The sequence below is a fragment of the Daldinia decipiens genome, assembly GCF_022478715.1.
Source record: "Daldinia decipiens strain CBS 113046 unplaced genomic scaffold F4813scaffold_13, whole genome shotgun sequence".
In the NCBI taxonomy this organism is placed as follows: Eukaryota; Fungi; Ascomycota; class Sordariomycetes; order Xylariales; family Hypoxylaceae; genus Daldinia; species Daldinia decipiens.
In genome coordinates this window covers 490713-516051 of record NW_026054556.1, presented here as the reverse complement: position 1 = coordinate 516051, position 25339 = coordinate 490713, and the positions used below count along the sequence as shown (strand labels likewise).

General features: G+C 48.2%; 7 protein-coding genes across 7 annotated transcripts; 3 read left to right on the top strand and 4 right to left on the bottom strand.

Annotated features, from left to right (window-relative positions):
* Positions 1 to 349: 349 nt before the first annotated feature.
* On the bottom strand, positions 350 to 2573 carry F4813DRAFT_388738 (acetyl-CoA synthetase-like protein; the record flags this gene model as incomplete). The annotated part of the gene is made up of 3 exons (XM_049246737.1): positions 350 to 442; positions 497 to 1632; positions 1685 to 2573. The coding sequence occupies 3 exons, from the start codon at positions 2571 to 2573 to the stop codon at positions 350 to 352; spliced, it is 2118 nt and encodes a 705-aa protein (XP_049100426.1).
* A 1149-nt stretch (positions 2574 to 3722) lies between these two features.
* On the top strand, positions 3723 to 5296 carry F4813DRAFT_395768 (uncharacterized protein; the record flags this gene model as incomplete). Its single annotated transcript, XM_049247744.1, has 2 exons — positions 3723 to 3753; positions 3860 to 5296. 2 exons carry the CDS (start codon positions 3723 to 3725, stop codon positions 4696 to 4698), a joined length of 870 nt encoding a protein of 289 aa, XP_049100425.1. The 3' UTR covers positions 4699 to 5296.
* A 245-nt stretch (positions 5297 to 5541) lies between these two features.
* Positions 5542 to 9272, bottom strand: F4813DRAFT_49995 (fungal-specific transcription factor domain-containing protein). Its single transcript, XM_049248564.1, has 3 exons — positions 8757 to 9272; positions 8475 to 8702; positions 5542 to 8390 (listed from the first exon to the last, which is right to left on the bottom strand). The coding sequence occupies exons 2-3, from the start codon at positions 8572 to 8574 to the stop codon at positions 5989 to 5991; spliced, it is 2502 nt and encodes an 833-aa protein (XP_049100424.1). The 5' UTR covers positions 8575 to 8702; positions 8757 to 9272; the 3' UTR covers positions 5542 to 5988.
* Positions 9273 to 12151: 2879 nt separating this feature from the next.
* F4813DRAFT_388735 (senescence-associated protein-domain-containing protein) lies at positions 12152 to 13846 on the top strand (the record flags this gene model as incomplete). The annotated part of the gene is made up of 2 exons (XM_049246736.1): positions 12152 to 12169; positions 12245 to 13846. 2 exons carry the CDS (start codon positions 12152 to 12154, stop codon positions 13844 to 13846), a joined length of 1620 nt encoding a protein of 539 aa, XP_049100423.1.
* Positions 13847 to 14187: 341 nt separating this feature from the next.
* On the top strand, positions 14188 to 17411 carry F4813DRAFT_356880 (Spc98 family-domain-containing protein). Its single transcript, XM_049243039.1, has 4 exons — positions 14188 to 14236; positions 14286 to 14403; positions 14660 to 15298; positions 15353 to 17411. Exons 3-4 carry the CDS (start codon positions 14675 to 14677, stop codon positions 17063 to 17065), a joined length of 2337 nt encoding a protein of 778 aa, XP_049100422.1. The 5' UTR covers positions 14188 to 14236; positions 14286 to 14403; positions 14660 to 14674; the 3' UTR covers positions 17066 to 17411.
* Positions 17349 to 17778, bottom strand: F4813DRAFT_356876 (uncharacterized protein). Its single transcript, XM_049243038.1, has one exon. The coding sequence runs from the start codon at positions 17612 to 17614 to the stop codon at positions 17396 to 17398; it is 219 nt and encodes a 72-aa protein (XP_049100421.1). The 5' UTR covers positions 17615 to 17778; the 3' UTR covers positions 17349 to 17395.
* Positions 17779 to 18296: 518 nt separating this feature from the next.
* On the bottom strand, positions 18297 to 19713 carry F4813DRAFT_388733 (uncharacterized protein; the record flags this gene model as incomplete). The annotated part of the gene is made up of 2 exons (XM_049246735.1): positions 18297 to 18507; positions 18566 to 19713. The coding sequence occupies 2 exons, from the start codon at positions 19711 to 19713 to the stop codon at positions 18297 to 18299; spliced, it is 1359 nt and encodes a 452-aa protein (XP_049100420.1).
* Positions 19714 to 25339: the final 5626 nt, after the last annotated feature.

Here is a 25339-nt window from a genome sequence, read left to right as displayed (position 1 = left end):
TAATCAGACTTATATATTATCTGTTAGGTCTACCTCCCTTCCGCCCCGGCTAGCTTTCAGGGAACAAGCATATGCATCCCTCGTACCATTACGATTCTGCAAATGTACACGCGAGTACGAAAACGACAAATAAACACGCTCAACTCAAAACATAATAGAAACCAATACAGCATCCATCGCGAAATGAAAGTCCGCAGCGTCGTCTCGATCGTCAACTCTAATTACAATCTCTCCCTCAAGCCGCCTTGTGCTATGATGTTCCAACGACATAAGTTTTTATCTTTGGCTAAGACCACCACCACCAACCTAGCCAAGACACCCAAAAAGGCTCGAGGTTGTCTCCCGACACCTAGCTCGAGGAGGCGTACGCCGCTTTCACCTCGTTTTCGTACTTGGCGAGAATACCTTTACGGTTGAGTTTTTGGGCTGCGGTTACGAGACCCTGTATAGGAAAGTTAGCTCGTGGAACTAGTTTATAAATGGTTCAGTGACTTACGTTCTGCGGCGTCCATTCCTCGTCTGACAACGCGACTCCCTCGATGATCTCGATACCGGACAGGCCACCAGACCGTCCGACATTTTGAAGCTCTCTTAATACGATACCATTTAGCTTTTTATCGTGCACAAGCTCTTCCAGACTGGACCCCTGTATCCCGTTCTCGGCGGCTAGCTGCTTCAACGCTGCATCTGCCGGCACGATGATCGCAATAGGCTTGGCCTTCGATTGATCCGCGTACACGCAGATATTGGCTACGACCTGCGCTGAGCGGTAAATAGACTCTAACTTTTCCAACGCAATGTATTCGCCGTTCAAGGTCTTGACCAAGTTCTTCTTGCGGTCGATAATCTTCAGGTGACCATTTGGATCCCATTCACCAATATCTCCTGTCTTGAACCAGCCGCCAGGAGCCATATTCTCCTTGGTCTCCTTCTCATTCTGGTAATACTCTTCTGCTACACTGGCGCCTCGGATCCAAATTTCGCCTTGAGGATTTGGTTTATTCGTTGCGTAGTAACCTGCATCCGGGAAGTCAACCAGCTTGATTTCAATGCATGAGGGCATCGCGCCAATCGTCTCGGATGTCCATTCGAGAGGGTTCATGATGGATCCCATAGCATTAGTTTCCGTCAGGCCGTAACCGATGACCATCGGTGCGATGGCCATAGAGATAAATCGTTGAGTGTCCTTTGCGATAGGACCACCGCCATTGAGGCAGAGCTTTAGTCGACCGCCGGTCGCCTCCTTGATTTTCTTGAAGACGATAGAGTCGAGCAGGCTGGTTCCGGGCAGACCGGTGGCTAACAGTCTAGCCTTTAATGCCAATGCGCCCCAGAACATATTCTGGACGACCGGACCACCATCGTGGACTTTGGAGGTTATTCCTTTCTTGACAGACTCCCATACTGCCGGCACACCCACTAGGACGGAGGGTTTGAACTCGCGAATATCGCCAAAACAGTTACGAACCGAAGCATCTGACAATGTCTTTGGGTTTCCGTAACCCATAGTGCATCCCCAGTATAAAGAGGCATTTTCGAAAACAAGCTCGAGAATGTGGGCCAATGGAAGATAAGTTAACAGTCCATCACCAGGACCAATGAAAGGTTGGACTACAACACTGACGCCGGCAACTGTTGATCGGGTTAGCTTGGTATAATCTCATTCTAGAGCAACAATGCTTACCAGCAGCAACGAGGTTCCTGTGCTTAAGGGGGACACCCTTAGGGGTGCCCGTGGATCCCGAGGTGTACATGATACAGCAGAGATCTTCGGGAGTGGGAGGGACTGGGTCAAATGGCTCATCCCTACCAAGCTTTTCCAACTCCTTAAAGCTCACTACCTTAATGTGGGGGTAGGCACTCTTCAGGTTGTTCATGTGTTCCTGTCTGACTTGGTGTTGGTTGTTCCAAATGACGTAACGGACTTGGGTGGCATCCTTGAGGACGTTGCCAAGCGTAGGTATTAGGTGAGGATCCAAGAAGATAGCCTTGGCACCTGTCGCGACCATCGAATGTTTCAATCCTTCCTCACCGAGTGTGTCGTAGGCGGTTACAATTGGCATCGATTGGGAGGAGGCGGCATGCGAGGTAGCCAGCCAGTTAGCGCTCGTGGCAGCGAAGATATGAACTCTGTCCCCTTTATTCATACCAAGTTTCCTCAGACCAGAACCAATATTTAAGACCAGCTTCTCGAAATCGTTGTATGTGAGGTATTCGTAGGGACCGAGTTCGAAAAATGTCCAAGCCTTATTCACCTCTTGCTCCTGACCATCCACTATCTTCTTGACCTTCTTGCTTTCCTGGTGGGTGCGCACGAGGCGCCGAGAGCCCATGGCTTTTGCATTGCCAAACTTGGCAACGCTCACTCGTAGAAGCTCATAGATGGTATTAATGTCATCGGAAGGTTTGGTGATGAGCCCGTCCTTCGTCAACGGATGTCTACGGGGTTTCGTCTCGCCCGCAACGGCTTCGGCCCCCGGCGATTCAATGGAATATGGTGGATTTGCAGTGGCTTTGGGTTGAAGTACTGCATGCCTTAGCTTTGCTTCTCGCCACTCGTCTGTGCTCGCCATAGTTACGCGTTAGAATACAAAAGGTTCGGGTTGGGAGACTTGGAAGGATCCGGACGATGATGTAAACGAAGAGCCACGAATGCTTAGGTTGGTGTAGGCCACAGAACGCAGGAGATGATGAACTGTCTAGGTTAACAAGTTATGAGAATGGAGTCAGGCCGGCTAGAAATGTAATAATCTCTCTTATTTATTTATTAGTCTATCCAAGCGACCTTAGTTACCTAAAGGCTTATTGAATTGTTATTGTTATGAAGAAGAGATGAAGAAGTCTTGGATATTTCTCAGTTCTTGTAAGTCGAAGGTGCAGGCGGGTTTTTTACTGGGGCTTCCCCAATAAATCCAAGATCCTAAGCTGCTTCCTAGCGACTTGGCTTCTAAGCTCTCACCTTCCAGACTTGCCCCATGACGACACTAGTATCACTCCGTTCCAATAAAACCATGCCCCTTTGCCAATTTGAAGTGCCGAGACTGAATCCTCTATGTAGACCCTGGACCCTGGGTGAGTTTAGCGTCTGTTGTTATACCCACAGCTACGGCACTAATTGCTCTGTAATACGCACACTGCATTCTTAGTGGACATAGCATGTTAGGTACATCTGTGTAACTATCTAAAATCTTCAACAAATCCGAATTTTTTACTTGGTAGTTGTCTCTGAGCCTCTCTCCTTCTTATAATCCCCAACGGTATTGGGATGTACCTAATTCTGTTGAACCAGGGCACCTGCAATCTTTTGGAATGTACATCTCCTGACAGCTTATCTCAATAGCGTTGCAATTGCAAATGTAAATGCAAATGTAAATGCAAATGCAAATGCAAATTCTACCACCAGCATATACGTACTTACATACATACATGAAAACAACATCGGAGCTCGGTTGGCCTGGTTGCAGCAAAGGCGACGAATGCTACACTTCGTACACCCCAGGGGAATTCAGCCAAGACATTGCAAATCCCACCTAGGCACTACCTACCTACCTACCTACCTACCTACCTACCTACCTACCTACCTACCTATTCAGCTATAGGTATACTATATACATACCTAAGTATATACCTACATACATACCTAAGGTAATAAGCCGCAATTTGTGGCTGTAGACTTGCGCGTCAAGAGGCGTCACAGCTAAATCGATCTAAATCGATCCATAATGGCGTTCCCGCCCCTGCTTGATCGGCTCGGTCCAGAGATATCAGACCCGGAAGAAGGCAAGATTGAGACCGAGTCTCCGTTCCTCTTACATACCGACCTCCCGTTTCATCTCCACTAACACACGACCCTTATCAGAAACCTTCTTACTATACTCCCAGGATATCCCGTCCCAGAACTTAGGCTTCGTGGATCCTAAGGCGACCACGTTGGACCTCAGCATTGCTGGCAAGGACTACGTAATTCATCAGTCACCAACCATCTTGAACCGTCCAGGAAGTACCACGGGCGCTGTTGTGTGGAAAATCACTCCGCTTGTAGCCGATTGGTTAGCCGCTTCCGACAATCCCCTCTGGAACTCTGGCATCTTATCATCCTCTTCCGGTGTGCTGGAATTGGGTTGCGGAATATCCGGCTTGGTGGGATTGGTTCTTGCGCCATTAGTCGCAAGGTATACACTCACAGACCAGTCCTACGTCGCAAAACTAGTAGAGAAGAACATTGTCGAAAACAGTCCCCTGGGAAACTCAAAGCAGACCAAGACTAGCGCTCAAAAGCGAAAAAGCAAGCCGTCGGCTGTCTATCCCAAGGCTGAACTACGATTCGTGCCGCTGGACTGGGAGTTGGACGAGGTGACACCGTCCCTTACAGGAAGCGATAAGGCCAAGAGCTTCGACGTCGTCATTGCTTGCGATTGCATCTATAACGACACGCTGATCCAGCCACTGGTGCAAACCTGTGCTGACGTATGTAGATTGAGGGCATCGGATAAGAATAGTGCCGACAAGCCTGCCGTCTGTCTAGTCGCACAGCAACTTAGAGACCCGGAAATATTTGAGTCGTGGATAAAGGAGTTCAGCAGGTATTTCCGGACATGGCGCATTCCAGATAACGCTTTGACTGAGGGATTACGGTCGAACCCTGGTTTTGTAGTCCACCTGGGTATCTTGCGAGATGCGGCAGAGACACGCAATTGATCCTACTCCGCAGCGTAATCACCAGACCACAATTAATCTGCCTCCATGCGTGAACCCGTCTGAGTTATTATTACGAGTCTGGAATTGTCTTCTCTATTGCAGACTCAGTTAATCAGCCATGAGGTACATTAACATACCTAACTTAGATAACTAATAAATCCCGGAGAACAAATTCAGGGGTGTAGTCAAATAACTACAAGCAATTCCCAGGGTAATAATACGACATATTAAACCCGTCGTAGTCCATGGGTAACGAGTTGCGAAATTCGGCCCATAGCTATATACAATGTGGTTAGGCGAATAACCCTCACGGTCAGCGATGGCATGGTTGAATAACCCTGGATGCATATCATGTTTAGGGGATGAACTGTTAGCTCTCTTACAAATCCCCCTCATACATATTCACTATTATAGACGCATACCTCGAAGTCTTAACCATCGTTCTCAATCCCTACGCAGATTACCCTCCACTGCTACCCCGGCCCGGCAGTCCATTTCACTTTATCCCAAACGTCTTACCACTAGCACTTCTTCCCGACCCCCCACCGCCCTGACCAGCCTATCCCTACCTACCTAATTATACAAGTCTGTTGTATCATCTAAATAGCACTGCTATCATTATCAATAGCCGAGCGTCGATTCCCACCGGATCGGCCCGTCTTGGGACTTCAGCCAGCGGAGCTGCCGGGGATATGTATAAAAGAGGATCTGCTCGCAGATATGTCCACGTAGGATAGATAGCCTGACTGTTTACTTGTCTACCTATCTGGACTTTGTACGTAACTATTGCTCATTTCCTATATTGCTACAACACCAACATACAGCTACCGTAGGTGTAATCACATCCGCCCAAGCGAACGAATACACGCACGTCCCCTCAGCCGAGAGAAGGAAACGACACCATACCGCAACAAGTCAGTCCGACTCGCCAATAGATTTCGGCAGGTCTTAATATCTTTTCGACATTCACAAGCACGACGGCCAAGCCGGGCATTGCAATGGCAATGGCAACTGCTGACATTACAACCTACTGCCTTGGATATCTGAGAAACGAGACAAATACACAACGACCATTAAAGTGACACAACCCGGCCAACCTCGATATGAATCACCTCGTACACAACAGGATATGCTACCGGCATACCCACCCACCCAAGTAATCACCACCAAACGCCTAGTTATGAAAACGGCATGCCCCCTTTTCCTCTTCGCTACCATGCAACCCCGAAACCCCCATGGCGTAATTGGACCGACCACCCCATAACACTTCTCTTCTCGCTGCTTGGAACCTTAGAACTCCGTCAGCTGTTGTAGGTATTGGTAAGACGAGTCCGGCAGGCCGTGGATCATGGCCGAATCACCAAAGGGCATGTCAGCCATGGAGAGTTGGGAGTCTCCGCTCGAGAAGTAACCAAGATCTCCTATCGTGCCGATTCTTCGCGGTTCTTCCTTTTTGAAAGTGTCCCAGAAAAGCCGATCGTGAGCTTCGGTGGCGAGGGCCGTGGTATCCAGCATTTCTTCCGACGTAGAATAGACCTGGGGCGGCGGATGCTGTTGTTGTTGCTGCTGCTGCTGCTCCTGCTGAGGCGGACATCGCCAAGCCTCGGCGTACACTTCAGGGTGAGGTGTTGGATAACCTGCTTCGGTGGTGAATGTACGCCCGACATCTGGCGCTGGCACCACTGGAGTGTGATTAATTGCCGTGAAGGATCCAGATGGAGCTGGTTTTTGTGTTTTGCTCTTGGTCGACGTATCTGGAGCTTCCATCCCTCGCGACGACATGGGGCTGGGCGATGTTCGATATGGACTCTCAATATGCTCACCCTCCTTTCGGAGAAACCCAAAGTCTTTCAGCTTCCCGGTCATAGGCTGGTATTCTTCAAGCGCTCCTCCAGTGCCACCTTCGCGAACCCGAGAGGGTCTTCCCTGATTTTCATGGTTCTTCGCCGCAAATTTATAGTAATCCCGCTTAATTTTGTCGAAATAGTCGTCCATCTGCCGCAGAATGAACACGTATGTAGATGCCATCTTGAGCCACATCGACATCTTATGAAGCGTTACGAATGCGAATGCCACCGACCCACGCCTAAACACTCTGGACGCGGATTCAGATTGTCGTGTATTTTCGAAATCGTATTTCAACATGTGTTTCTCGGTATCCATTTGAGGGAAATGTTCAGCATACAACCCTACAAAAGAGGCGGTCCAGATCGCGAAGAGGACGATGGTTGATTGGGGCAACTTGTCCTTCCTTTGGCATATCTCAATTAAATCAATAATCCCGCGAGACGCCTTAAATACCTGTTCCGCACTAGACATCCAAAAGTTTTTAGGGGGTAGGCCGAATTTCTCCTCCTGAAAGATGGGATTATCGAGAGGTCCTTCTGGTTCTGTGCACCGAACAGGTACGAAGGGTATATATTCTCGGTGTAGCATGATTAAGCAGAGACACCTAAGCATGTGCAACAGCACATATACACTAGAAGCCTGGTGGTTTTCATGCTTGAAGTAGTTGGACCGTGAAAACGTAAAAGTATCCGGAAGTTCCGCATCGAAATCTGCAAGCTTCTCGCAAAGCTGATAAAAAGTACTCCCCTTAGTCCATGGTGGATGCTCCCTTTCCTTCTCGTTGAGGCGTCCACCTGATGAGCTAAACTTCGAAATCTCTCCCCATATATCCACCAACTGAATAAACCGAGCGAGTACACTATCGTCCACGCCGTGCCGACCTCTATCCTTGAGGAAGCCTGTGCGAGCTTCCATTCCTAAATCAAACTTATCCTCGGAGCATGGAAGTTGGATTTTTATATCCTCTGATTGTATGATAGACACCCGTTCCTTACCGCAAGAGAGCATGCGGTCTAAAATAAAGCAGCTGAACATGGTACGCCTCCTAACTTCTTTCTCTAATGCTTTCTGAGACAAGGATTTAGACTGGTCATCTTCCGAGTCGAGGGAGTCGCTAAACCCGAGCCCCAAATACTGTGCCATCCTAATGGCAAGACCAACGTACATCCAAGCGCCTAGCCCTCCCGTCCTAGGCAGAGTTTGACTCCAGTCGTATAATCCCAACATAAGCAAGGCTGCCACCCTCTCGACGGAGGCAGTTTTCATCGCCGTTCGTATCGGACCCAAAGCCATGGTAAGAACGTCGGCATAATATTCAGACGCTGTAGCGGGATCAAGCGGCGTCTGAACCGGTCTAGTCCTAGCGTTGCCGGGTTGGTTACTGCAAATATGGGCGAGATATTTGACGAGGTCTGGGTGAAAGCGTGCGGTAAGAGTAAGGACGCCTAGTAGCACCAAGTTGAAATTGAGATCCGGGTTACCGTCCGACTGTTGACTTTTGAACTTGCGCCCCAATTTCTCCTTCATCGTGGGTAAGTGTAGAAAGGGAAGTTCCGGCGCGAAATGTAGCTTGTAGAGATCTAATACTTGCTCCCACAGGTCTTCAGTTAAGAAAGGTGCTGAAAGTACCTCCTCGGCGTAAACGCTTGCTTTTTGATTGTCACCTTTCGATATCTCATCTATCTTTTTGAGCTTCTTCCTATCAGATCCTCCGTCTCGTTCCTGCTTGGCCAGGGTAGGCGGCTCGGTTCTCTTCGGAGGTGCAGGTTCGGGCACTTTGAAGATGCACTGTTTTCCTGTCTTGATGCAGCCGTCACAAGGATTTGTACCGCCAGTATTCTCACCTGGTTATTCATATTAGTAGCTGGTCATGAGAGGCGCAGAGCGAGAACTATGCCCGCAATTTTATCCTTGGCAACTTGACGTACATTTTATTTTACTCTTCCGGCAACGTGTGCAGGCAATACTGGATCGCATTGGAGGGCGCATCTTTGGGGGTTTCTTCCCCTCAATGCTGCCTGCTACCATTGTCTTAGCCTCTTCATCCCCCAGCCCCCGAGCGGCGACGTTTCCAAGGCCCTTGATCCGTGATGTATCGGTATTGGAAAGCTGTTGACCGGGTGGCACTGGTGGGGTTTGGTGCTTAAGTGTAGTATCTGCGGAAGGGACCGCTTCGTCAAACTGCCTTTGCGGAGCAGCTTGATACTGACCTATATTCGGATTCTCATCGGCGCCTAACCGATCGGGAGAGGAGAGTATCGACTGGATACGAATTGGAGTGGAAATGGTGACGGCTGGGTCCAAGGCAGACCCGGAAGACTCAGATGGACTGCAAACGGCCTAGTAGGTCTTTTCGAGATAACTCGCGGAGCGAACGACACCGCGGGGTCGGACACGATACTTCAAAAGACAAGTTTGTGCGGAGACGACCGTGCTCGTATTCCTAAGATGATTGATATTTGAGTAACGGGAAAGCTATGTGTTGTGTTCCGGAGACCCCTTTCTAGATCGTCTTTTAATCGAATTGAATGGTCAGATGCGATTCCTGGTAATGTGCTACAGCATCGAGCTGCGACTGTCCGCAAATGGGGCGCGACTCGTAAACTACACCTAGTTCACCTAGTTGTAGGAGCGCGGTCGTAGCTGGGAGTTCCTAACGTTATCTAGTATAGAGCCTTGTCGTCTTTCGGGCATAAGCACACTTAAAAATGTAAACACTTATACGGGAGCCGTACAGCTATGGACAAGGGGGTAATCTGGCTATAATATCGGGAATACACATTGATAACATGAAATGTTTATATGAAATGGAAAGGGCCTAATAAGTGACCTGTAGTAGTACGAAGAATAATGGGGATATGAGGAATATCAGAATATCAGAATATGATAGACGAAAAAAACAAACCCCTAGGTTAAGCTTTGAGAGTATCAATCTGATACTGACAGACAGACGAAGATAGATGGGATGAGTTTACAGTGTCTACGTCGGAGTGGGCACTGGAGAAAGGGAAATAGCTCGTCCTTGTCGGGTAAAGTAAGCCCAGAAGGCTCCAAGGGTTAAAAGTTCCCCGGACACGGACGGGTCGGGTAGAGACCAATCTACCCAAACTAAGTAGTTGTTGGAGGGCGGACGATGATCGGCTTTACCTTGGATATCCAATGAACGAGCAGCTTAGACCTGATCGAAAGCGCCCATCTGGCGCACAGGCCGCGGTTGCGGGTCCCTGACAAGGCTCATATGCACGTCGCCCGGGGAGGGCTTCCTTTTTCCCTAGGAATAAGGAACGAACGCAGATATCAGGGCCGATGATTTGATCAAGGTGGTTCCGATGCTACAAGATGAGAGCTGATGATGCACAGCATGAGAAGATATGCCATTTGCGACAACATATGATGCTGCAGACTATAATTTAAAGATAAAACAGTGTGTATATATATGTGTATTGTACGGAGTAGAAGGAGGAAAAAGCAAGTCCTTGAATCGTCAACCTTTCTCGTACTCGTTGGTACCCGTTCGAAGGAAGACTCGGTGTGGTAGGTCGTATTAACGTTTTCTGACACGTCCACGGGCCGATGTGCTCAGATGTTACCCATCCGTCACCCTATGTAGGTAGCCTGTCTCCTTACTCTTAATACATATTGACAAGGGGTGTTATACATTAGGTACATACCTAGCATACGGATAAACTCCCCTACCAAAGCAACGAGGCACTGTGAAGGCTGCATTCAACAAATGTGCCTAGGTACGTTAGGTTAGGCCGAATAACTGTAGTCCTAGATATCGTCCTAGGTATTGGCGGAATAGTTAGGTATTTAGGAACGTCCCAACAGTCATCTTTCATAAATCCTTGATGATGTGTTGGTGTGGAATGTGGAATGTGGAATACCGGTCATCTTTTTACGACTCGCAAGTCGTCAATGGCGGTAGGCTGTAACGTTCCTCGGGACACACACTTGAATCCCGGTCCAACCACCAGCGCTTGCATTCGAGACTCGTGGGTGAAGGGGGGGAGGGGGCCCTGATTTCTGGCGGCAGAAGGTCATCTCTATTATTAACTCGAAGAATGAACTAACGTAAAATAGTCTCGGATAAGAAGTGTTGGCGCTGAATTTTTCTGGAGCTGACGTTTTTGGGCTGTTCAAAAGTCGAATATGACGAATGAACCAATAACCCGTTCTATTTCTTCTAGTTGCCGTATAGGGCCTTAAGTTGCCGACCAGTGCAGATATATTTATTCAACATGTTTTTAGCAATTTTGACCGGTTTCATAGTCTCCGCTGCATATATGCACGTTTACCGCACGGGATCGATTTTGCTGAAGACAGAATCCTTTCCGGTTTCCTTGAGACAGATCTTTGAGGATCTCCCATCTCAGACCTAGAAGCAGCCAATACATGTTGTCATGGCTATCTCGAATATATCTGATTGAATTGTTGGCTCCCTCGTCTACGTAGCGCATAAGTAAAGAGCTGCTGCGTCGTCGTCGTCAGCAGCAACAGCAGCAACAGCAGCAATAGCAGAAGCTCTATTGCTACTGACTTGTCATGAGGCTCTTGGCCATGTATTTTGTAATAGGTGGTCAAATAAGAAAAGAACTGTCAGGGGTTCAACTGCACCGGTCACCAACAACCCACACTCCGAGTCTCTGAGTGGATGTAGGACGAGGTTTTTTTCTTTTCTTTTTTCATCTTCTTCTGTTGGAGAAGTGTTACTGACGCCCCCGCTAACCCGCCGCAGATGTTAGGGAGGTGAGGGGGAAGGAACGGAGTATGTACACCTCATAGGACAGGCAGGACTGACTAGCCCTTACTACATGTAGCCTTTAGGTGAGTTTCGCCCTCTTTCCTCTCTACCCCTCAGCCCCCACCAAGATAGGATGTATTTTAGGACTTGCCGTACATTACATAAGGTACCTACCTACACTTATCTGACTAAAAGTTGCCCCTCATCTTTTAGGTCCATGTGAAGTAGGTACATGTAACTTCTGACCTACCTAAGTTATCTCATATGCTTGTGTGCCAAGGTCATGCGAAACAGCCCAGATAAGAAGGGATAGAAACACCTTCAGAGAGACATGATACCTGGGTACATGTAACATGTACATAAAAACATGTAGCACATCAATACATCAATGATGTTGTATGTCCATATGCACTTCTTTTTAGAGGGTATTGGCAGGGAGCCACAGTGACGATCACACTGAAACCATCCAATGACGTCGCTGCGAGGCCTCTCGTACGCATTACGTCCCAGCCTTGTAACCACACGAGCGCTTGTCTTTAAGCGCTCGAAGCTCTTTCATTCACCTTGCCTATCTGACTTTAGCGATTGTGCACGAAATATACCAGAGCCAACGACATTTCAATCTTGTTTATTCATATTCTTTATTCCTGTTGGCTGCGCTAGATAACGTAATTCCATAACCCCATCACAATCTTCCCATCTGATAGCCGCCAAACCTACCGCATCTAGATCTTGTCATATCTTGTTACTATTGGAAATTGGAATACACGACAGTCTTTCGTGCAGTAAGCCATTCGCTACCAAGTGACGATTTCTCAGGAATCAATTCCAGGTCGCTATATCGTTGTGCCTCGAGATAATATGGCATCTGGACACAATGTAAGTTGGTACACTCTATGATGCTGTCATTATGCATACTGTAGCACTGCAGTACTGACATCGCGCCCCCAACAGGATCCCAGGCTATTATACGCTATTCAAGGCGTCGCAGCCTACCACCTCGCCTATGGGAAGGAAGAGTCCCTTACACCTGCTGGGCCGCAGACATTGTCACTGTTAATGGTTCCGACATCGTCTTCTTTCGCTGAACCTATTTCACCAGACGACCAGAATGGACCGGCTGCTGAGGATTTCTACCTTCATCTTCATCTACCACCCGAATTAGACCTTCCGCTACCCGCAACTACTCAGATCTACCACCAACCGCCGAGAAGCTACCTCATCCCAAGATGGGATCTCGGTCCCGATAGCGGTGCATTCACGCGCATCGAATTCCCTCCAGTCGGCAGTCGTAAGGGACTTCAAGAGGATATAGACACATTCGAAACAATCCTGGCGCAATGTACTGCGTTTCTCGAAAGAGCGCCGCCGCCAAAGGCTGCAAGAAGAGAAAAGGAGAAAGAGAAGTCCTCATCGTCAACGCCGCCGACTTCTACTAAATCATCGCCAAAAACGTCCAAGTCCAAGGCAGAGTCTTCGGAGCAGCTTCCAGCATATAATCCAGGTTCATACAAACCTGGCGAGGGCTACGTAAAGGGCAGTCAAAGTGCTCAGCCAGGCGGCCAGATCGTGCTTATCGATGAAGAAGATGGTAGTGTCATAGGAGAACTATCGGATGGGTTCCAGATCATCGAGTCTGGCGTAAAACCAGGCTCTAAAGGTATGGATGCTTCGCTTTTCCCTGGGACCCTGGGGCTTCGCTTAGCAACAATTAACACAATAACAGATCCTGTCGAGATTACTCTTCCGGAAGAAGGAACAAACAAACTTGCTGTAGTCCCCGCGTCGCCGGAAACCTTGGAAATGGAACTGCATCCAGCCTACAAAAAGTCGTTTATCGTATCGAAAGCAGCGTACGCATCTCGATTAATCATAACCACCTCAGATTTCGTCACCAATGCTATGCAGAGCGGCTCGGATAGCTTTGTTAAGAACACGAAACCCACTAGTAAAGCTGTGACGTTTACGCCTGCAACACATGAACGAGTCCGCCGGATAGGCACGTTCTCGGGAGGTGTAGCCGAGCTGTCATCCAAAACGGTTGGCCAAGTTACCAGGTTGGCCCAGAATGTGGGGGCTACGGTCGCTGGGCGCGGTGTTAAAGAAGGAAAAAGGGGGTTCGATCGGGATGGGAAACCAATTGAGTCATTCAAGCCTGGTCTATTGAACAAGAGTCTAATGGCTTTTACGACTGTGGCGGATGGAATTGACCATGCAACACGCAATCTCTTAACTTCGGCATCGTCGTCGGCGACAAATATGGTGGCCCACAAATGGGGAGCCGAAGCTGGAGAGCTATCCAAGCACCTAAGCGGGAGTGTCAAGAATGTCGGTCTAGTTTATATCGACGTTACAGGAGTCTCTCGAAAGGCCGTTATAAAAGCAGTAGGAAAGGGTATGGTGGTTGGGAAAGTGAAGGGGGGAGGTGAAATCATTGTAGGGGATGATACTAGTAGTGCAATGCCGGTAAAGAGGTCTGACAGTTCCAAGGCGTATTTGGTTCCAGATTCAGCAAGCACTAGTAGCGCGTCAAACAATAAGGCACCGAAACGTTAGCAACATTATTAGGTACCTACCTAGTTACTATAGAAATTTGGAAGTCGCCCAAGTTTACGGATCCGTACAACTAGTGTATAATAAGATATGTACCTAACCTATCTATTGAGATAACAACCAAAAATAGGTAGCAAACATGAGTAACTACATAATGTAATAGTTACTAAGGTAATGCAATTTAATCGCATAAGGTTATGTACCTACATAGGAAAGTAGGGACTTAATACTGTATCGATGTGACGATGTAACGTAGAATTATTACAGGTACATGGCTATAAAGTCACGTGCACTGCTACGCTTGACGCGCTTAGATTTGAAAGCAGTCGCGACGAAGAAGTCAAGAAAGGATACAAGCAAGTGCTTCATAAACAAGGTGCAGCTTGGCTCAATGTAGGTACGCCCCATTGACATCCCATCAACGTCCCATTTACAAGGAAAGTCTTTTTCGCAGGACCTATTCTATCAACATTGCTTTTATGCAAATATGAAGATGTCTGAAATTCCAAGTTGCTTTGGTTAACAAAAATAAAACCTCTTTATTTTAATTTAATTAAAAGGTAAAGAATGACTTTGCTCTTTATCGACAATTACCTTCATCCGGATCACCACTTCATGTCTACAACACGCAGTACTGTCGGAGTGTTTACCCGTTCAGATGTGCCGCTACGAATGCCTCGGTTCCATTATTCTCCTAATTCAGGATATCGGTGATAAGATCCGGTCTAAGAAACCTCCACATGTCTTACAAGGGTTAAGCTCCTACGGTCGAATGAATTCGCAAGTCTCTAAAGCACCTTTCTAACACCGTTACAGCTCGCCAGCTCCACAATGCTCCATGAGATCCTGCTCTCCCTATCGGGGCACCCCTCGCCCCTTCTCAGGAATGACTATACCGAGCCCAGAGCACAATCCATCCTATCACCACCAGAGAGAGAACTGTTGAGGACCGCCGGTCATCTAAGTGATCTTCATTGCAAACTTATTTCTTATACTGCTCAGGTCAGCGCCTCCCACCCTTCTATCATATGCCGCGCAGTATCGACTGCTATAAATTCTCTCTATCTCGCCGCATTTCAGAGGAAAGTGCTGGAAGTTGAAGAAAGCATCCTTCGAAAAGATGCTTCCCTCGTTGGTGCTTATAATATCGTCCCCCTGACCGCCGTCATTGGCGAGTTTTCGGAATGGACTCGTCGAATGGAATGGCTATGGAATTTGGTCCAATTCATGCTCAAGGAAAACGAGGGCTCTCCTTGTCGAGCAGCGCAGCTTATTAACAAATTACGCGATGAGCTTCAAACTGGCTACGCTGACATTGGGGAGACTGCGCTTAGCCTCGTCAGAGTTGCTGAAACTGCTTGGCTGAAGCAAGTTTCTGCTTGGGTTCTCTACGGTACCATACCTATATTGGGGGATGCAGACTTCTTCATCCAGAAGAATGAACGTGACGAACTGGTGAGAAATTTCATTCCCGCCGACTCTGAAAGTTATCGTTGCTAATGGAACTAGGGATATTCGATTAACCAGTGGTTATTGCCATCATTTGTTACAGCATCTGCAGCCACATCCATGCTGTTTATCGGAACATCCCTGAATCGGGTGAAAACCAGGAGCAGTATAGAGCCAAGCAGCAATGGACTTGGCCACCTCTCATCCCAGCTTCAGACCATCGCGGACTTAAAATCTCCCCTCAACAGCGCTGCGTTTTCGAGAGCCATTACATCGATCCGGCTCACATTGTCTCGGACAATCCTACAGAAGCTATTGCCATTATCCAGGGTACTTGAGATGTTGGTTTTATTCCGTGATTTCTTTTTGCTTGGACGTGGCGAATTTGCTATGGCCCTTACACAACAAGCCGATGAGGTAATTCACAACCGCTGGCGGCGTGCCGATAACCTCGCTTACGAGAAGCGGGTTGGGCTTGGCAATGTGATGGTAAAAGAAGGTGAAGTCGCAGCAGTTCTCACGAAGACGTGGACTGTGCTAGGCTCAATGCAAGGTCAGCATGCAGACGAAGATGAAGGTCTAGAGAAGGCGCGAGATGTACTACGGCTGAATCTATCCAAGACCAAAGCTTTAACCCCTGTGAAGGGCAAGACTGGTATGGACCATCAAGCACCGACTAGTATTGCAGACACTCCGTTCCGAAATCTTCTTTTCTCTGTCCCCGTGGTCCTCACATCGCAGATCCCACCACCCCTGGACTTATTTTTGACTGCATCTGACGTCCAGATCTACACTTCAATTAATTCTTACCTGCTATCGATCCGCCGCTCCCACCTCCATCTGACGGGTCTGTGGAAAATAACAGCCCTGCGCCGCCACCATCCAGCACCTCCTAGACCTCCATATAGTACTACTAGAAGTGGCGCTTCAAGGACACGCGTTCTTCGAGAGCGTTCCTCTATACGCTCGTCTATAATGCGGAGCGCGTGGAGTACGAGCAGTGCCGCCATCTTCTTCCTGGCTGAAACTGAGGCATATCTCCAAGTTGAGGTCGTAGAAGGCCTTTGGGAAGACTTCCATGGTTGGATAATAGGCAAGAAAAGCCATGAACAACACGACAACCCAAATTCGTCCGGTGATACGTGTATCAGCAACAGCAATGATTCTCATAGCCAAGATAGCCCTCATAATACAGACAATCCTCCAGAACCGGATCGGACACCACAAAGCGCAAGCCCCCCACATCACGATCCTCAAACCCTCGCCATAGCCCACCGACTATACCTTCGGACCCTTATCCGCCGCCTCCTCCTAACACAATCATCCTTCACAAATCCCCTATACGAACTTCTAGTGAACACCGACCACCTCGTCGCCCTCGTACACCGCCTTCACGGGGTCTGGGCGGCAGCAGACCTCGAAGCGGACGAAGGCGTCGTGGACGCATTCGCGGACCTAGTTGCCGAGGAAGCCGACGTACGTATGCGTATCCGCGAAGTTGAGGCTGGCGTTAAGGATGGCGTGCGCGCTGTCGTCGCCGCCCTTAGAGCGCTGAGTACTGATTCCGCATTTATGGCTGAGCTTGAGGACGGGGGGTTAGACGGCGAGGAAGATAATGATGTTGGCAATGAAGTATTCGATGAAGAGGGGATTGGGTATAGACCCAGGCGGACGGGCGGGATCGATAGACTGCTTATGAAGTTAGATTTCGGCGGGTGGTTCGATGCTGGCATACCGAGGGGAGATGAGGGGGTCGGTGATGATGAGTTTTAAAGGGAGGGAGGCGCTCGATTATAAGTTAAGCTATTTCGTTAGTCCATGTGTCTGGTCAGGAAAACTGGTAGTTGGTATATTATAACGGCACCTCAAATAGACTCCCTCGTTGAACCGTCAATTTGGAATACTTACCTGAGGGTAGTTAAGGGGCGTGTAGCCATATATGGACTATGCACTTCCAAATATGAGTTGCGTATTCTCTAGCTACGAGACGAAAATCATCATTCTTCGCAATCCAAGTCAATTATTTTCACGTCGACGATGTAAGCAGGCAGTAGAATATATCAAAATATGAGGTATATTTGACAAATTCACGGCATCATAGAGCTAAACTGATTCCGCCCATAGCCGGGTCCCTAATAGGGCACCTAAGGTATATAGTTCGTTGATACAAGTAAAAGCAACAAATGAAAAACAATGCTGGCGACATGCGTGCTGTTCCTCGCAAGGACGATGATGATATATGATGGTAATAGTAGCGTAAAAAAAAAGAAGAAAAGGGAAAAATTCAATAGTGTAACAGACTTGTAAAAACCAGACACTCATACGCCGCCGGCCGATGCACCTATACCCCCAATGCTCATGGCCCGAGAAGAACAGACAAAGCAAAAGGATATGATATGTACAGCGCCGATACCGTGTAAAGCAGTATATCTAGGTGAGTATGCATGCGTGCGCCGTCGCCGTCGCCTTCGCCTTCGCCTTCGCCTTCGCCTTCGCCGTTGCCGCCCAATGCGATGCATACCCTAGATCCAATATATATATATATATAACACGCCGTAAGTGATGCTGGAGGTGAGGTGATTTCTCCATCGACGTTCAGTCTAATAATGTTGGCCGAAACGGAGAAGAGGTATTATAAAGATAAAAAAAAAAAACTCCAAAGAATATGAAATAAGACAGTAGATGAAGCAAAACTTTTGGTGGTAACATAGAATGAGACGCTGCGTCGCCAAATCGTCGTCATCGGTCGTTAGCTCGACATTTTCGAGCTTGAGGAGTGCCTTTTTATTTTCCCTTTTCAAAAATAATAAGAAGAAAGCGTCGGATTAGAAGAAGCGAAGGTATATGCCCTCAACGGGACGCCGCCCGTCCGAGGTGCTGTGGTCGTCAAGATGATGCGTCAATGGAGAACAAAACAAACAAAACTGTGGCGGCCTGGCCCCGCGTGCTCAAATATAGTTTAAACCCGTCTAAGTGATCGGGATCTTCTGTCGTCGGTCGGCCTTCAGTAAGCCGGTACGGCCTTCTGAAAGCGTAATGGACTCGGATGATGATCCGAATTCCTACGGGTAAACATTTGTTGTACAAGAAACTTGGGGCTGACATCTAGAGATCTAGATAAGAGCGGGAATACGGTGCGAGGGCTCTTCTTTGTTTGCCAACGCTCCACGATGCAGTCATCGACAAGCGCCATGATGCCGGTTGCAACGACGATGCTAATAATATCATTAGTATCTGTTCAAGGGGGAAAGGAGGCTGATTTCATAGACTTACTCAGCAACGTCGGTCATAGCGTCGACTAAACTGTCGTCACTGATCCACATGTGACAAGGCGGCACCCAGCCACCAGCAGCCTCATCAGCGGCAACCTGGATCGGTGATCGGGTTTCGGGAACGATATGCGCTACGGGCGAGTGGTTGTGACCATCTCGTAATAGATGATAGGAGACGCAACCCGTGAGCCTGTCTACTACTCTCTTCCAAGAGTACGTGTGGCCCCACCATTCGAACTCGTACTTCTTCGCATTCTTCTTTCCGCGCCTTACTACGTCAACACGTGCATAATTAGAGAACTCGAGTTTGATCGTATTCGTGGGTGTTGGGCGGGCCTTCTGCTTCTTGTCGATAGGAATAGGACTGGTGGCAGCTTCGGTAAAGTCGTCATCGGTCGAGGCGCCAGAGTGGCTCGTGCCTGGTCGGCTCCTCGATGAGAAGACGGAGCCTCCAGTAGGAATGCGGATGAGTTGCGGTCGCTTGGCTAAGGACTTCATCGCGGTTGACATCGATCGCTGCAATTTAGGGCGCGTGGTGCAGGGCGGCTCGACGTATTTTCGTTTTGAATTGCACACTTCGCGGCCAGAATCTCGGCTATACCGTCTCAGAGAAAACTCTCGCTTGTTCAGATCGTACATGCGCAGGTGAAACAGTTGGAGCGTCTTCTTTCGTCTACCCGGAACGGTGGTGTCCACCCTTAGGTTCATGTTCCCATCCGACGTAAAATCATCGTGACGAATAGTTAATCGATTCAGGGACGGAAATACACTGGCGAATTCCTCGGGGGTTGAAGCTCTAACATTGAACTCCTCGATATCGTGTCGGTAGGGGGGCAAGTCAGGTATATCCGAAAACTCGGGGCAATCATCCGTATCCGTATCGTCCGAAAATTCAGCACTTGAAGCTTGCGACGAGTATGTGTCAACCGACGACCGCGGGTATAAGCTCGTAGCCGGCGAAAGATCCTCCTCGTAGTAGCATTCTGGTTGGAATTTACGAGCTTGAGAACTCGAGTCCTTAGTTGATGCGGGGCTGTCATAGAGAGAAGTAGGGGCAGTACTTCTTGAGTCATATGAGTCGCTGCTTTGCCTGGTATCCCGAGTGCTAGCGGAATGACTAGAGAAGTCTGTATCTCGCCTTCGTGCCATGATGAGAGGAGGATACGAAGTCATATGTGCGGTTGAAGAGAGAATAGAGTGTAGGGGTTAGTAGGAGTAGTATGAAGAACGGGGATAAAAGGTAAACAGAGGATCCTTTTATCTATATCTGCGAGGAGGATATGCGGCCTGGTGATCTCAGGGTCTTTGGATGCGTAGTCGGAAGTGGGACACTTGGGATTCAAGTAGTGGTAGTTCGAAGAAGCCCCACTGAGGCCTGATATATGTATAGATGGTGATCTTTATAGACGCAAGGGTTTGTTTGAGAACTGCTCGACATCCGCCCGAACCGGGTAGTGGACGCGAGACCCGGTAGGATGAATAGCTGGTCAACGCGAGAAGCGAATGGGCCCTATGATGGAATATGTAAGGCGAAATGGCAATGTTTGGTCGTGAAAGTGGACTGAAAATGGAACGGGAGTTTATGCAAGAGTCCAACGCTGAATGAGATCCGTTATAAACGAGGGGAGCCGAGTGGAACAACATGGCACAACGAGAGTGATATAAGGTCCCGGTGGAACGACGGGGAGGCTTAACTTTGACGACATTGGTTGGAGCTGAGCTGACGAAAGACAAACGCCCGCAGGCGGAGGGAAGGGTAGGAGTGACAAGACAGGAGACAAGAATACGGTGCTACTAACCCTGCTCAGCATCACTGATACCTACTTAGGTAATTGTCATGATGCTAGCTGCATATACTTGGCTACTTGTCTACCTGACAGGAGTCTCGTAAGAGAGGGGATCGCCGTTGGTTGGACAGAGACGGGCGAGAGCCTACCATAGTAGGCCGAAGTACCAGACCATCCAAGAATCTTCGAGTGGGGGTTTTTATTTTTTTTATTTTTCCCTAGGTCCATAGGTTGAAGGTCCCAAGACCTGAAGACCCCAAGGACCCTAAGGTCAAGCTCAAAACAGGACTTGAAGGTAGCATTCGGTACAGCGACAGTTACGCATATCCGGCATGTACCTACTATATTGGAGGAAGTAGAGCGCAGCGCTTTCTTCGGCGTCGCACATAGTGATCGAGTCTTCCAATCCAGTATTCCATTCCATCATTCCGTCGCACAGCTTTTTCCCTCAGGTATAGCCCGAATATGTAGTGAGTGGCGAGCTTTCATCGCACCACCATCGTACTACGCTTACAAGCCTCTAGGCGGTAAAAAAGAAAAAAGAAAAAAGAAAAAGTGAAGCTATCGCATTAGCTTCAGCGCTTTTCAAGGTATAACACCTAGAATTGAGCTACAATGCCGGTGAGACTGTCACGAGGTCAATAGTTATCGCGAATTGGAAGTTGTTGGTCTATAGGTGTCGCGCGGGAAAAGGGAAGAAAAAAAGGGCACAACTCAGCTTACGGATTACATATACGGTGTATGCGACAGAGTGTCACTGTGTTGGAACCTTAATCACGTATCATTACAGGTAACTACCTCTAAACCCTCGAGGCAAGAAGGTAAGCGCTTGCCGGATAGTTAGTATGTAGGCTACATATGTACCTAACCTTCTGAATACATGTACTTAAAAAACCTTATGGTGGGGGTTTTATAGTACACCGTTTTTCCTAGTCGGGTAGGTACGGTATAGTATTACGCAAAGGCATGTATCTAACCCGAGCGTCTGGGGGTTCCTACCAGCTGGAACTTAGTAGCTCAATTCTCTCCGAAGAATAATGGAACTAACTAGACGTAAAAAAAAAAAAAAAAAAAAAAAAAAACATGAGAGATATTTATTTATACTTGTACATCATAAAGTTAATAATTGTCTTTCCAATTCTTAGCCAATTGGCCGTCGGTATACTTGGTAATTCGCGCATTGTAACTTATTCTTTGGCAACGGCAACATCAACATAATCTCGTTGTACAATATGCTCACTATGTTTTCCCCCTTTGTTTCTCTCCTAGTATGCTTTTCGGAAACTAATTGAGTTCACCATCCTACCCTCGGTCAGCATAAGACCTCGTTGGAGGATGGTCGGAATAAAGCAATTCAAGAGACATGTCTGCAATACTCTCGTCCACGGATCCATTGGTCCCAATAACGACCATGGGTTCCGTAGTGATGCTTGACTAATGCGAATTTCGAAATCTCCCATCTGTAAAAGCCACGAAGTCGACGCAGCAAAGCATGTCTGACAACTCGGCATGTCAGCGGATCGCAGCAAATTATTGGAATATATTAAAACGGAGAGTAGACACATCTGCGTCGTACTCCGTTATGACGTTTCAGTGAAGGCCGTCTATCCTATAGCAATCGTCTTCCACTTCGGAATAGCTACGGTCCTGCACTGCCTACCCGTCTATCACTAACATTGTGCACAACCGTCGTCATTCCTTCCACCATCCGTTCCGGCAAGGGACAAATAGATGCGAGGCTCACATCGTTTGGATCTGGGGTGCGCTTGTGCCCAACCAGAACGCCTCGTCTTATTATTATTCTTATTATTATCATTATTTGTACCGAGGCAATTATACTATGCTACTAAGCCCGTCTGGGGACCTGCATCTCTTGATTGGAACACTCCTCTGCGTTGTCGACAGCGTTCGTTCAGACTCAATATGTTTCTAATTTGAATTTTCTGACTGCCACGCCTAGGTTCTAGATGCTGCGAGAGAAATAGAGGCACTACCCAAAGTGCCATCGCACCCCCATTACGCCCATTACGCCAGGCCAATCTTCAACAGCATGTTTCGAATAGGCATGGTATTGGATTCAAGTATTTCTTGACTTGCATCTGAGGGTAATTATTGGGCCAAGGCTTTACCACAAGACAGCTCAATAGATTGCCATCTTGGGTATGTATGCCATTACCTAGGCCGCGATGCTTCGGAGGGGGTCTGAAGTTGCCAATTTTTTAATGCCCCGTGGTTCGACAATTCAATCGAGATTTTTGCTTGTCTGTTCAAGCAAGGAAATATCTTTGCACTATCTCTGCACAAGTTGTACAACGCTGCACTAGCGAAAGTGCCCAGTTCACATGGGCGTCAATCATACGAAACATCTGTCGCCATCAATCTGCGTCTTCCAGCGCGCTTGTATTTGTGCGACAGCTGGTGAGCTATTATCGGCTGCTCCACGAAAGCTCGATGCACTTCCTGGTCTAGCAATAGCTAGTGCAGCTGTTCCTGTACTTTCCCTGGCCCCTCTGCAGGTGGTCAAATACGGGTCTATTGTGTGTCAACCGCTTATTCGCTGGCATATTTGGACCCGACCTCAGCGTCAGATGCGAGACCATGCGCACAGGGAGGCTCACGCACGTGCTTCTAGCAACTTGGACCTTTCTCTACGCTAGATACGCTAGATACGCTAGATATTCTAGATACTAGTCGTGAGCATTGTTGGGACGGTCTTCATGATTGGTTATTGCGTGTCGTTCTTTTCCTCCACGCAAAACGTTGCCGAGAAATGCAGAGTAAGAGATCCCCTCTAGTTAGGTCACTTTGCATATCCCCTAGGCACCTTGCGTTTCCGAGAATGGGAAGCAGATTTCTCGGTTACTCTTTTCCACGTCCAGATGATAATGGGCCAGGGGGGGCATTCGTGTCATCAACGGCGATGCTGGACTATGCCACGATGGCAGAAGCAGGTTGGATCCTTCGGATCTCAGTTTTTACAAGCCGCTCGCGAGACATTGATGCCTTAGAGCACCGCATCCCCGGCTAGCGGAAGGCATCTTTACCAAAAGCCCTTATTTTGGAAAGGAGGTCGTTGCAGTGCATCGACAGTCCATGAGCTTCGCGGCTCAGTCTTACTGTCGGCGATCTTCACGATACTGACCTCTCGATCGCGGGCTCCTCACTGATTACCGTCGTAGATCAGCTCCCCCTGGTTTCCAACGCGGCTGCTTGCCCTGTCTTATACCCCACATACATGCAGGTTGCCGAAGTCGGCACCCAGATCGCTGGATACCCTTATTCGACGAGATGGTGTTCCCCTTTGGCGCAATCGGCTTGCTCTATAAACAATCGTGGCTTTACCTAGTATAGGTTTACTGAGCCACTGTTGCTGGAGACTATCACTATCAAGATGGTCTATATGATCTATAGAGTACAAGCTCATGGTCTCTCTACGATTAATTAATGTTTACCTGTGCCGTCGGTAGCACTCGTATTTACATAAGTGATTTTGGACCCTATTCATGTTGAGTATATATGGTCGTATTTCCTAAAAACCTAGTTGAGGTAGTAACTACCCGTCCCCAGTAACGTATTTCGTTGTTATTCATTACAACGAAGTAGGGGTCTTTACAACATCGCCGTTTGGAATGCATAGGCTATGTCGAGGCGCGTGCAGCGGCAATCTTAGAGCACTGCTTCGCATAGATGCCATCCCCGAATTGCCCGGGATGCGAACCTAGACCACGGACTCAGAAAGAAAAAAAATAGAGCTACATACCAATTCGCATAAAAATATGAATTATATTCTCCATGTCTCCACGTCCTGCTCGTCGGACCATTGGGTCGGGCAAAGGGTCGATTCAGATATGAAGAAGATCCAGGGTCTTAAATCCCATCAATTCGAGTTCCCACGAGCTGGCAACGGCCACAGCCCCAATTGACGGCTTTGGAGATAAGCACTTAACGTATCGATCCCTTGCGGTGGCCCCGACCAACGCATGCGTTGCTTTTCTCCGATATGCTAATATATATGAACGTGGGGAGCGCGAGTGAAAGGACATTGGACCATCAACATACCCCGTTATAAGACTGTGACCCTGTGATGCAAGATTTGTCCTATCGGACACGCTCGGTAAATCCAGCGACCAACTAACTCTACATTGTCGATTAAGGTCCGAGTCGTCGTCTCGCGATCCACCCCGTCCGTGCTTGAACGAGATTTGCGCGCTTGATTCTACTGGCCATTGGCTTGCCACAACTCGTGGTCGATAGCCTGTCACAGTGAGTTTCTCAACGCCAATTGCCGGGCTATTTTCTCCATCCAGTTCTCCTATTCCACGCATTCCTAGTGATCCGGTTGAGTGTATCGTTCATCTATATCGAGTTAGGCTAACATATGTGATAGCAGGGTTGGCGCAGCAAACAGCATGGTAAAGATAAGAATTTGCTTATTCTCGACTCATCATCCCTTTGTCGGTCTTCCCATGTCTAAGACGCACGTCGTATTTCAGAGACATTGGGCACAATAACATAACGGCCCTGGGAGTTATTGGTCGTAACCTATATTCGTGGATGCTATTTGCTATACACGCCGCCGACAGACGGATTAGAGTATTCTGTAACAATCCCTTCGTCTAATACTTGGTAGCATTCCCCCTGAAGCGGTCTCAATCACGAGCAGCCTAGGTTTGGATTTTCAGGGGCTAAAGCCGGGTCAATATTCTAAGCCTCAAAAAGAGGTCGTTGTACATAGGTTCGGAACTAAGGTAGTACGCGAGTGGCCCCAGGAGAAGGATAATGCTAGGAAATGTCATGTTACTCGGCCAAGGCACACGAACACATGATCAGCTGTCTTTCCAAATGGGCTCGTCACTGCAGAACGCTACTACTACAAAGCCTAAACCGGGTTGAAACAGAGCAAGGCACGCGAAACATACAGCTTGGAGAGTCGGGGAGCTCTTGGACAGCTCTTGGACAGCTCCTGGACAGCTCTTGCATGTGTATCA

Bases quoted from the DNA above. Each gene is read 5' to 3' on its own strand.
- F4813DRAFT_49995 (XM_049248564.1), bottom strand. From the start codon at position 8,574: ATGGTAGCAGGCAGCATTGAGGGGAAGAAACCCCCAAAGATGCGCCCT. The intron at 8,391-8,474 runs GTACGTCAAGTT...ATGAATAACCAG, and splicing joins CCGGAAGAGTAAAATAAAAT to GTGAGAATACTGGCGGTACA.
- F4813DRAFT_356880 (XM_049243039.1), top strand. From the start codon at position 14,675: ATGCTCCATGAGATCCTGCTCTCCCTATCGGGGCACCCCTCGCCCCTT. The intron at 15,299-15,352 runs GTGAGAAATTTC...TAATGGAACTAG, and splicing joins AGAATGAACGTGACGAACTG to GGATATTCGATTAACCAGTG.
- F4813DRAFT_356876 (XM_049243038.1), bottom strand. From the start codon at position 17,614: ATGAGTGTCTGGTTTTTACAAGTCTGTTACACTATTGAATTTTTCCCT.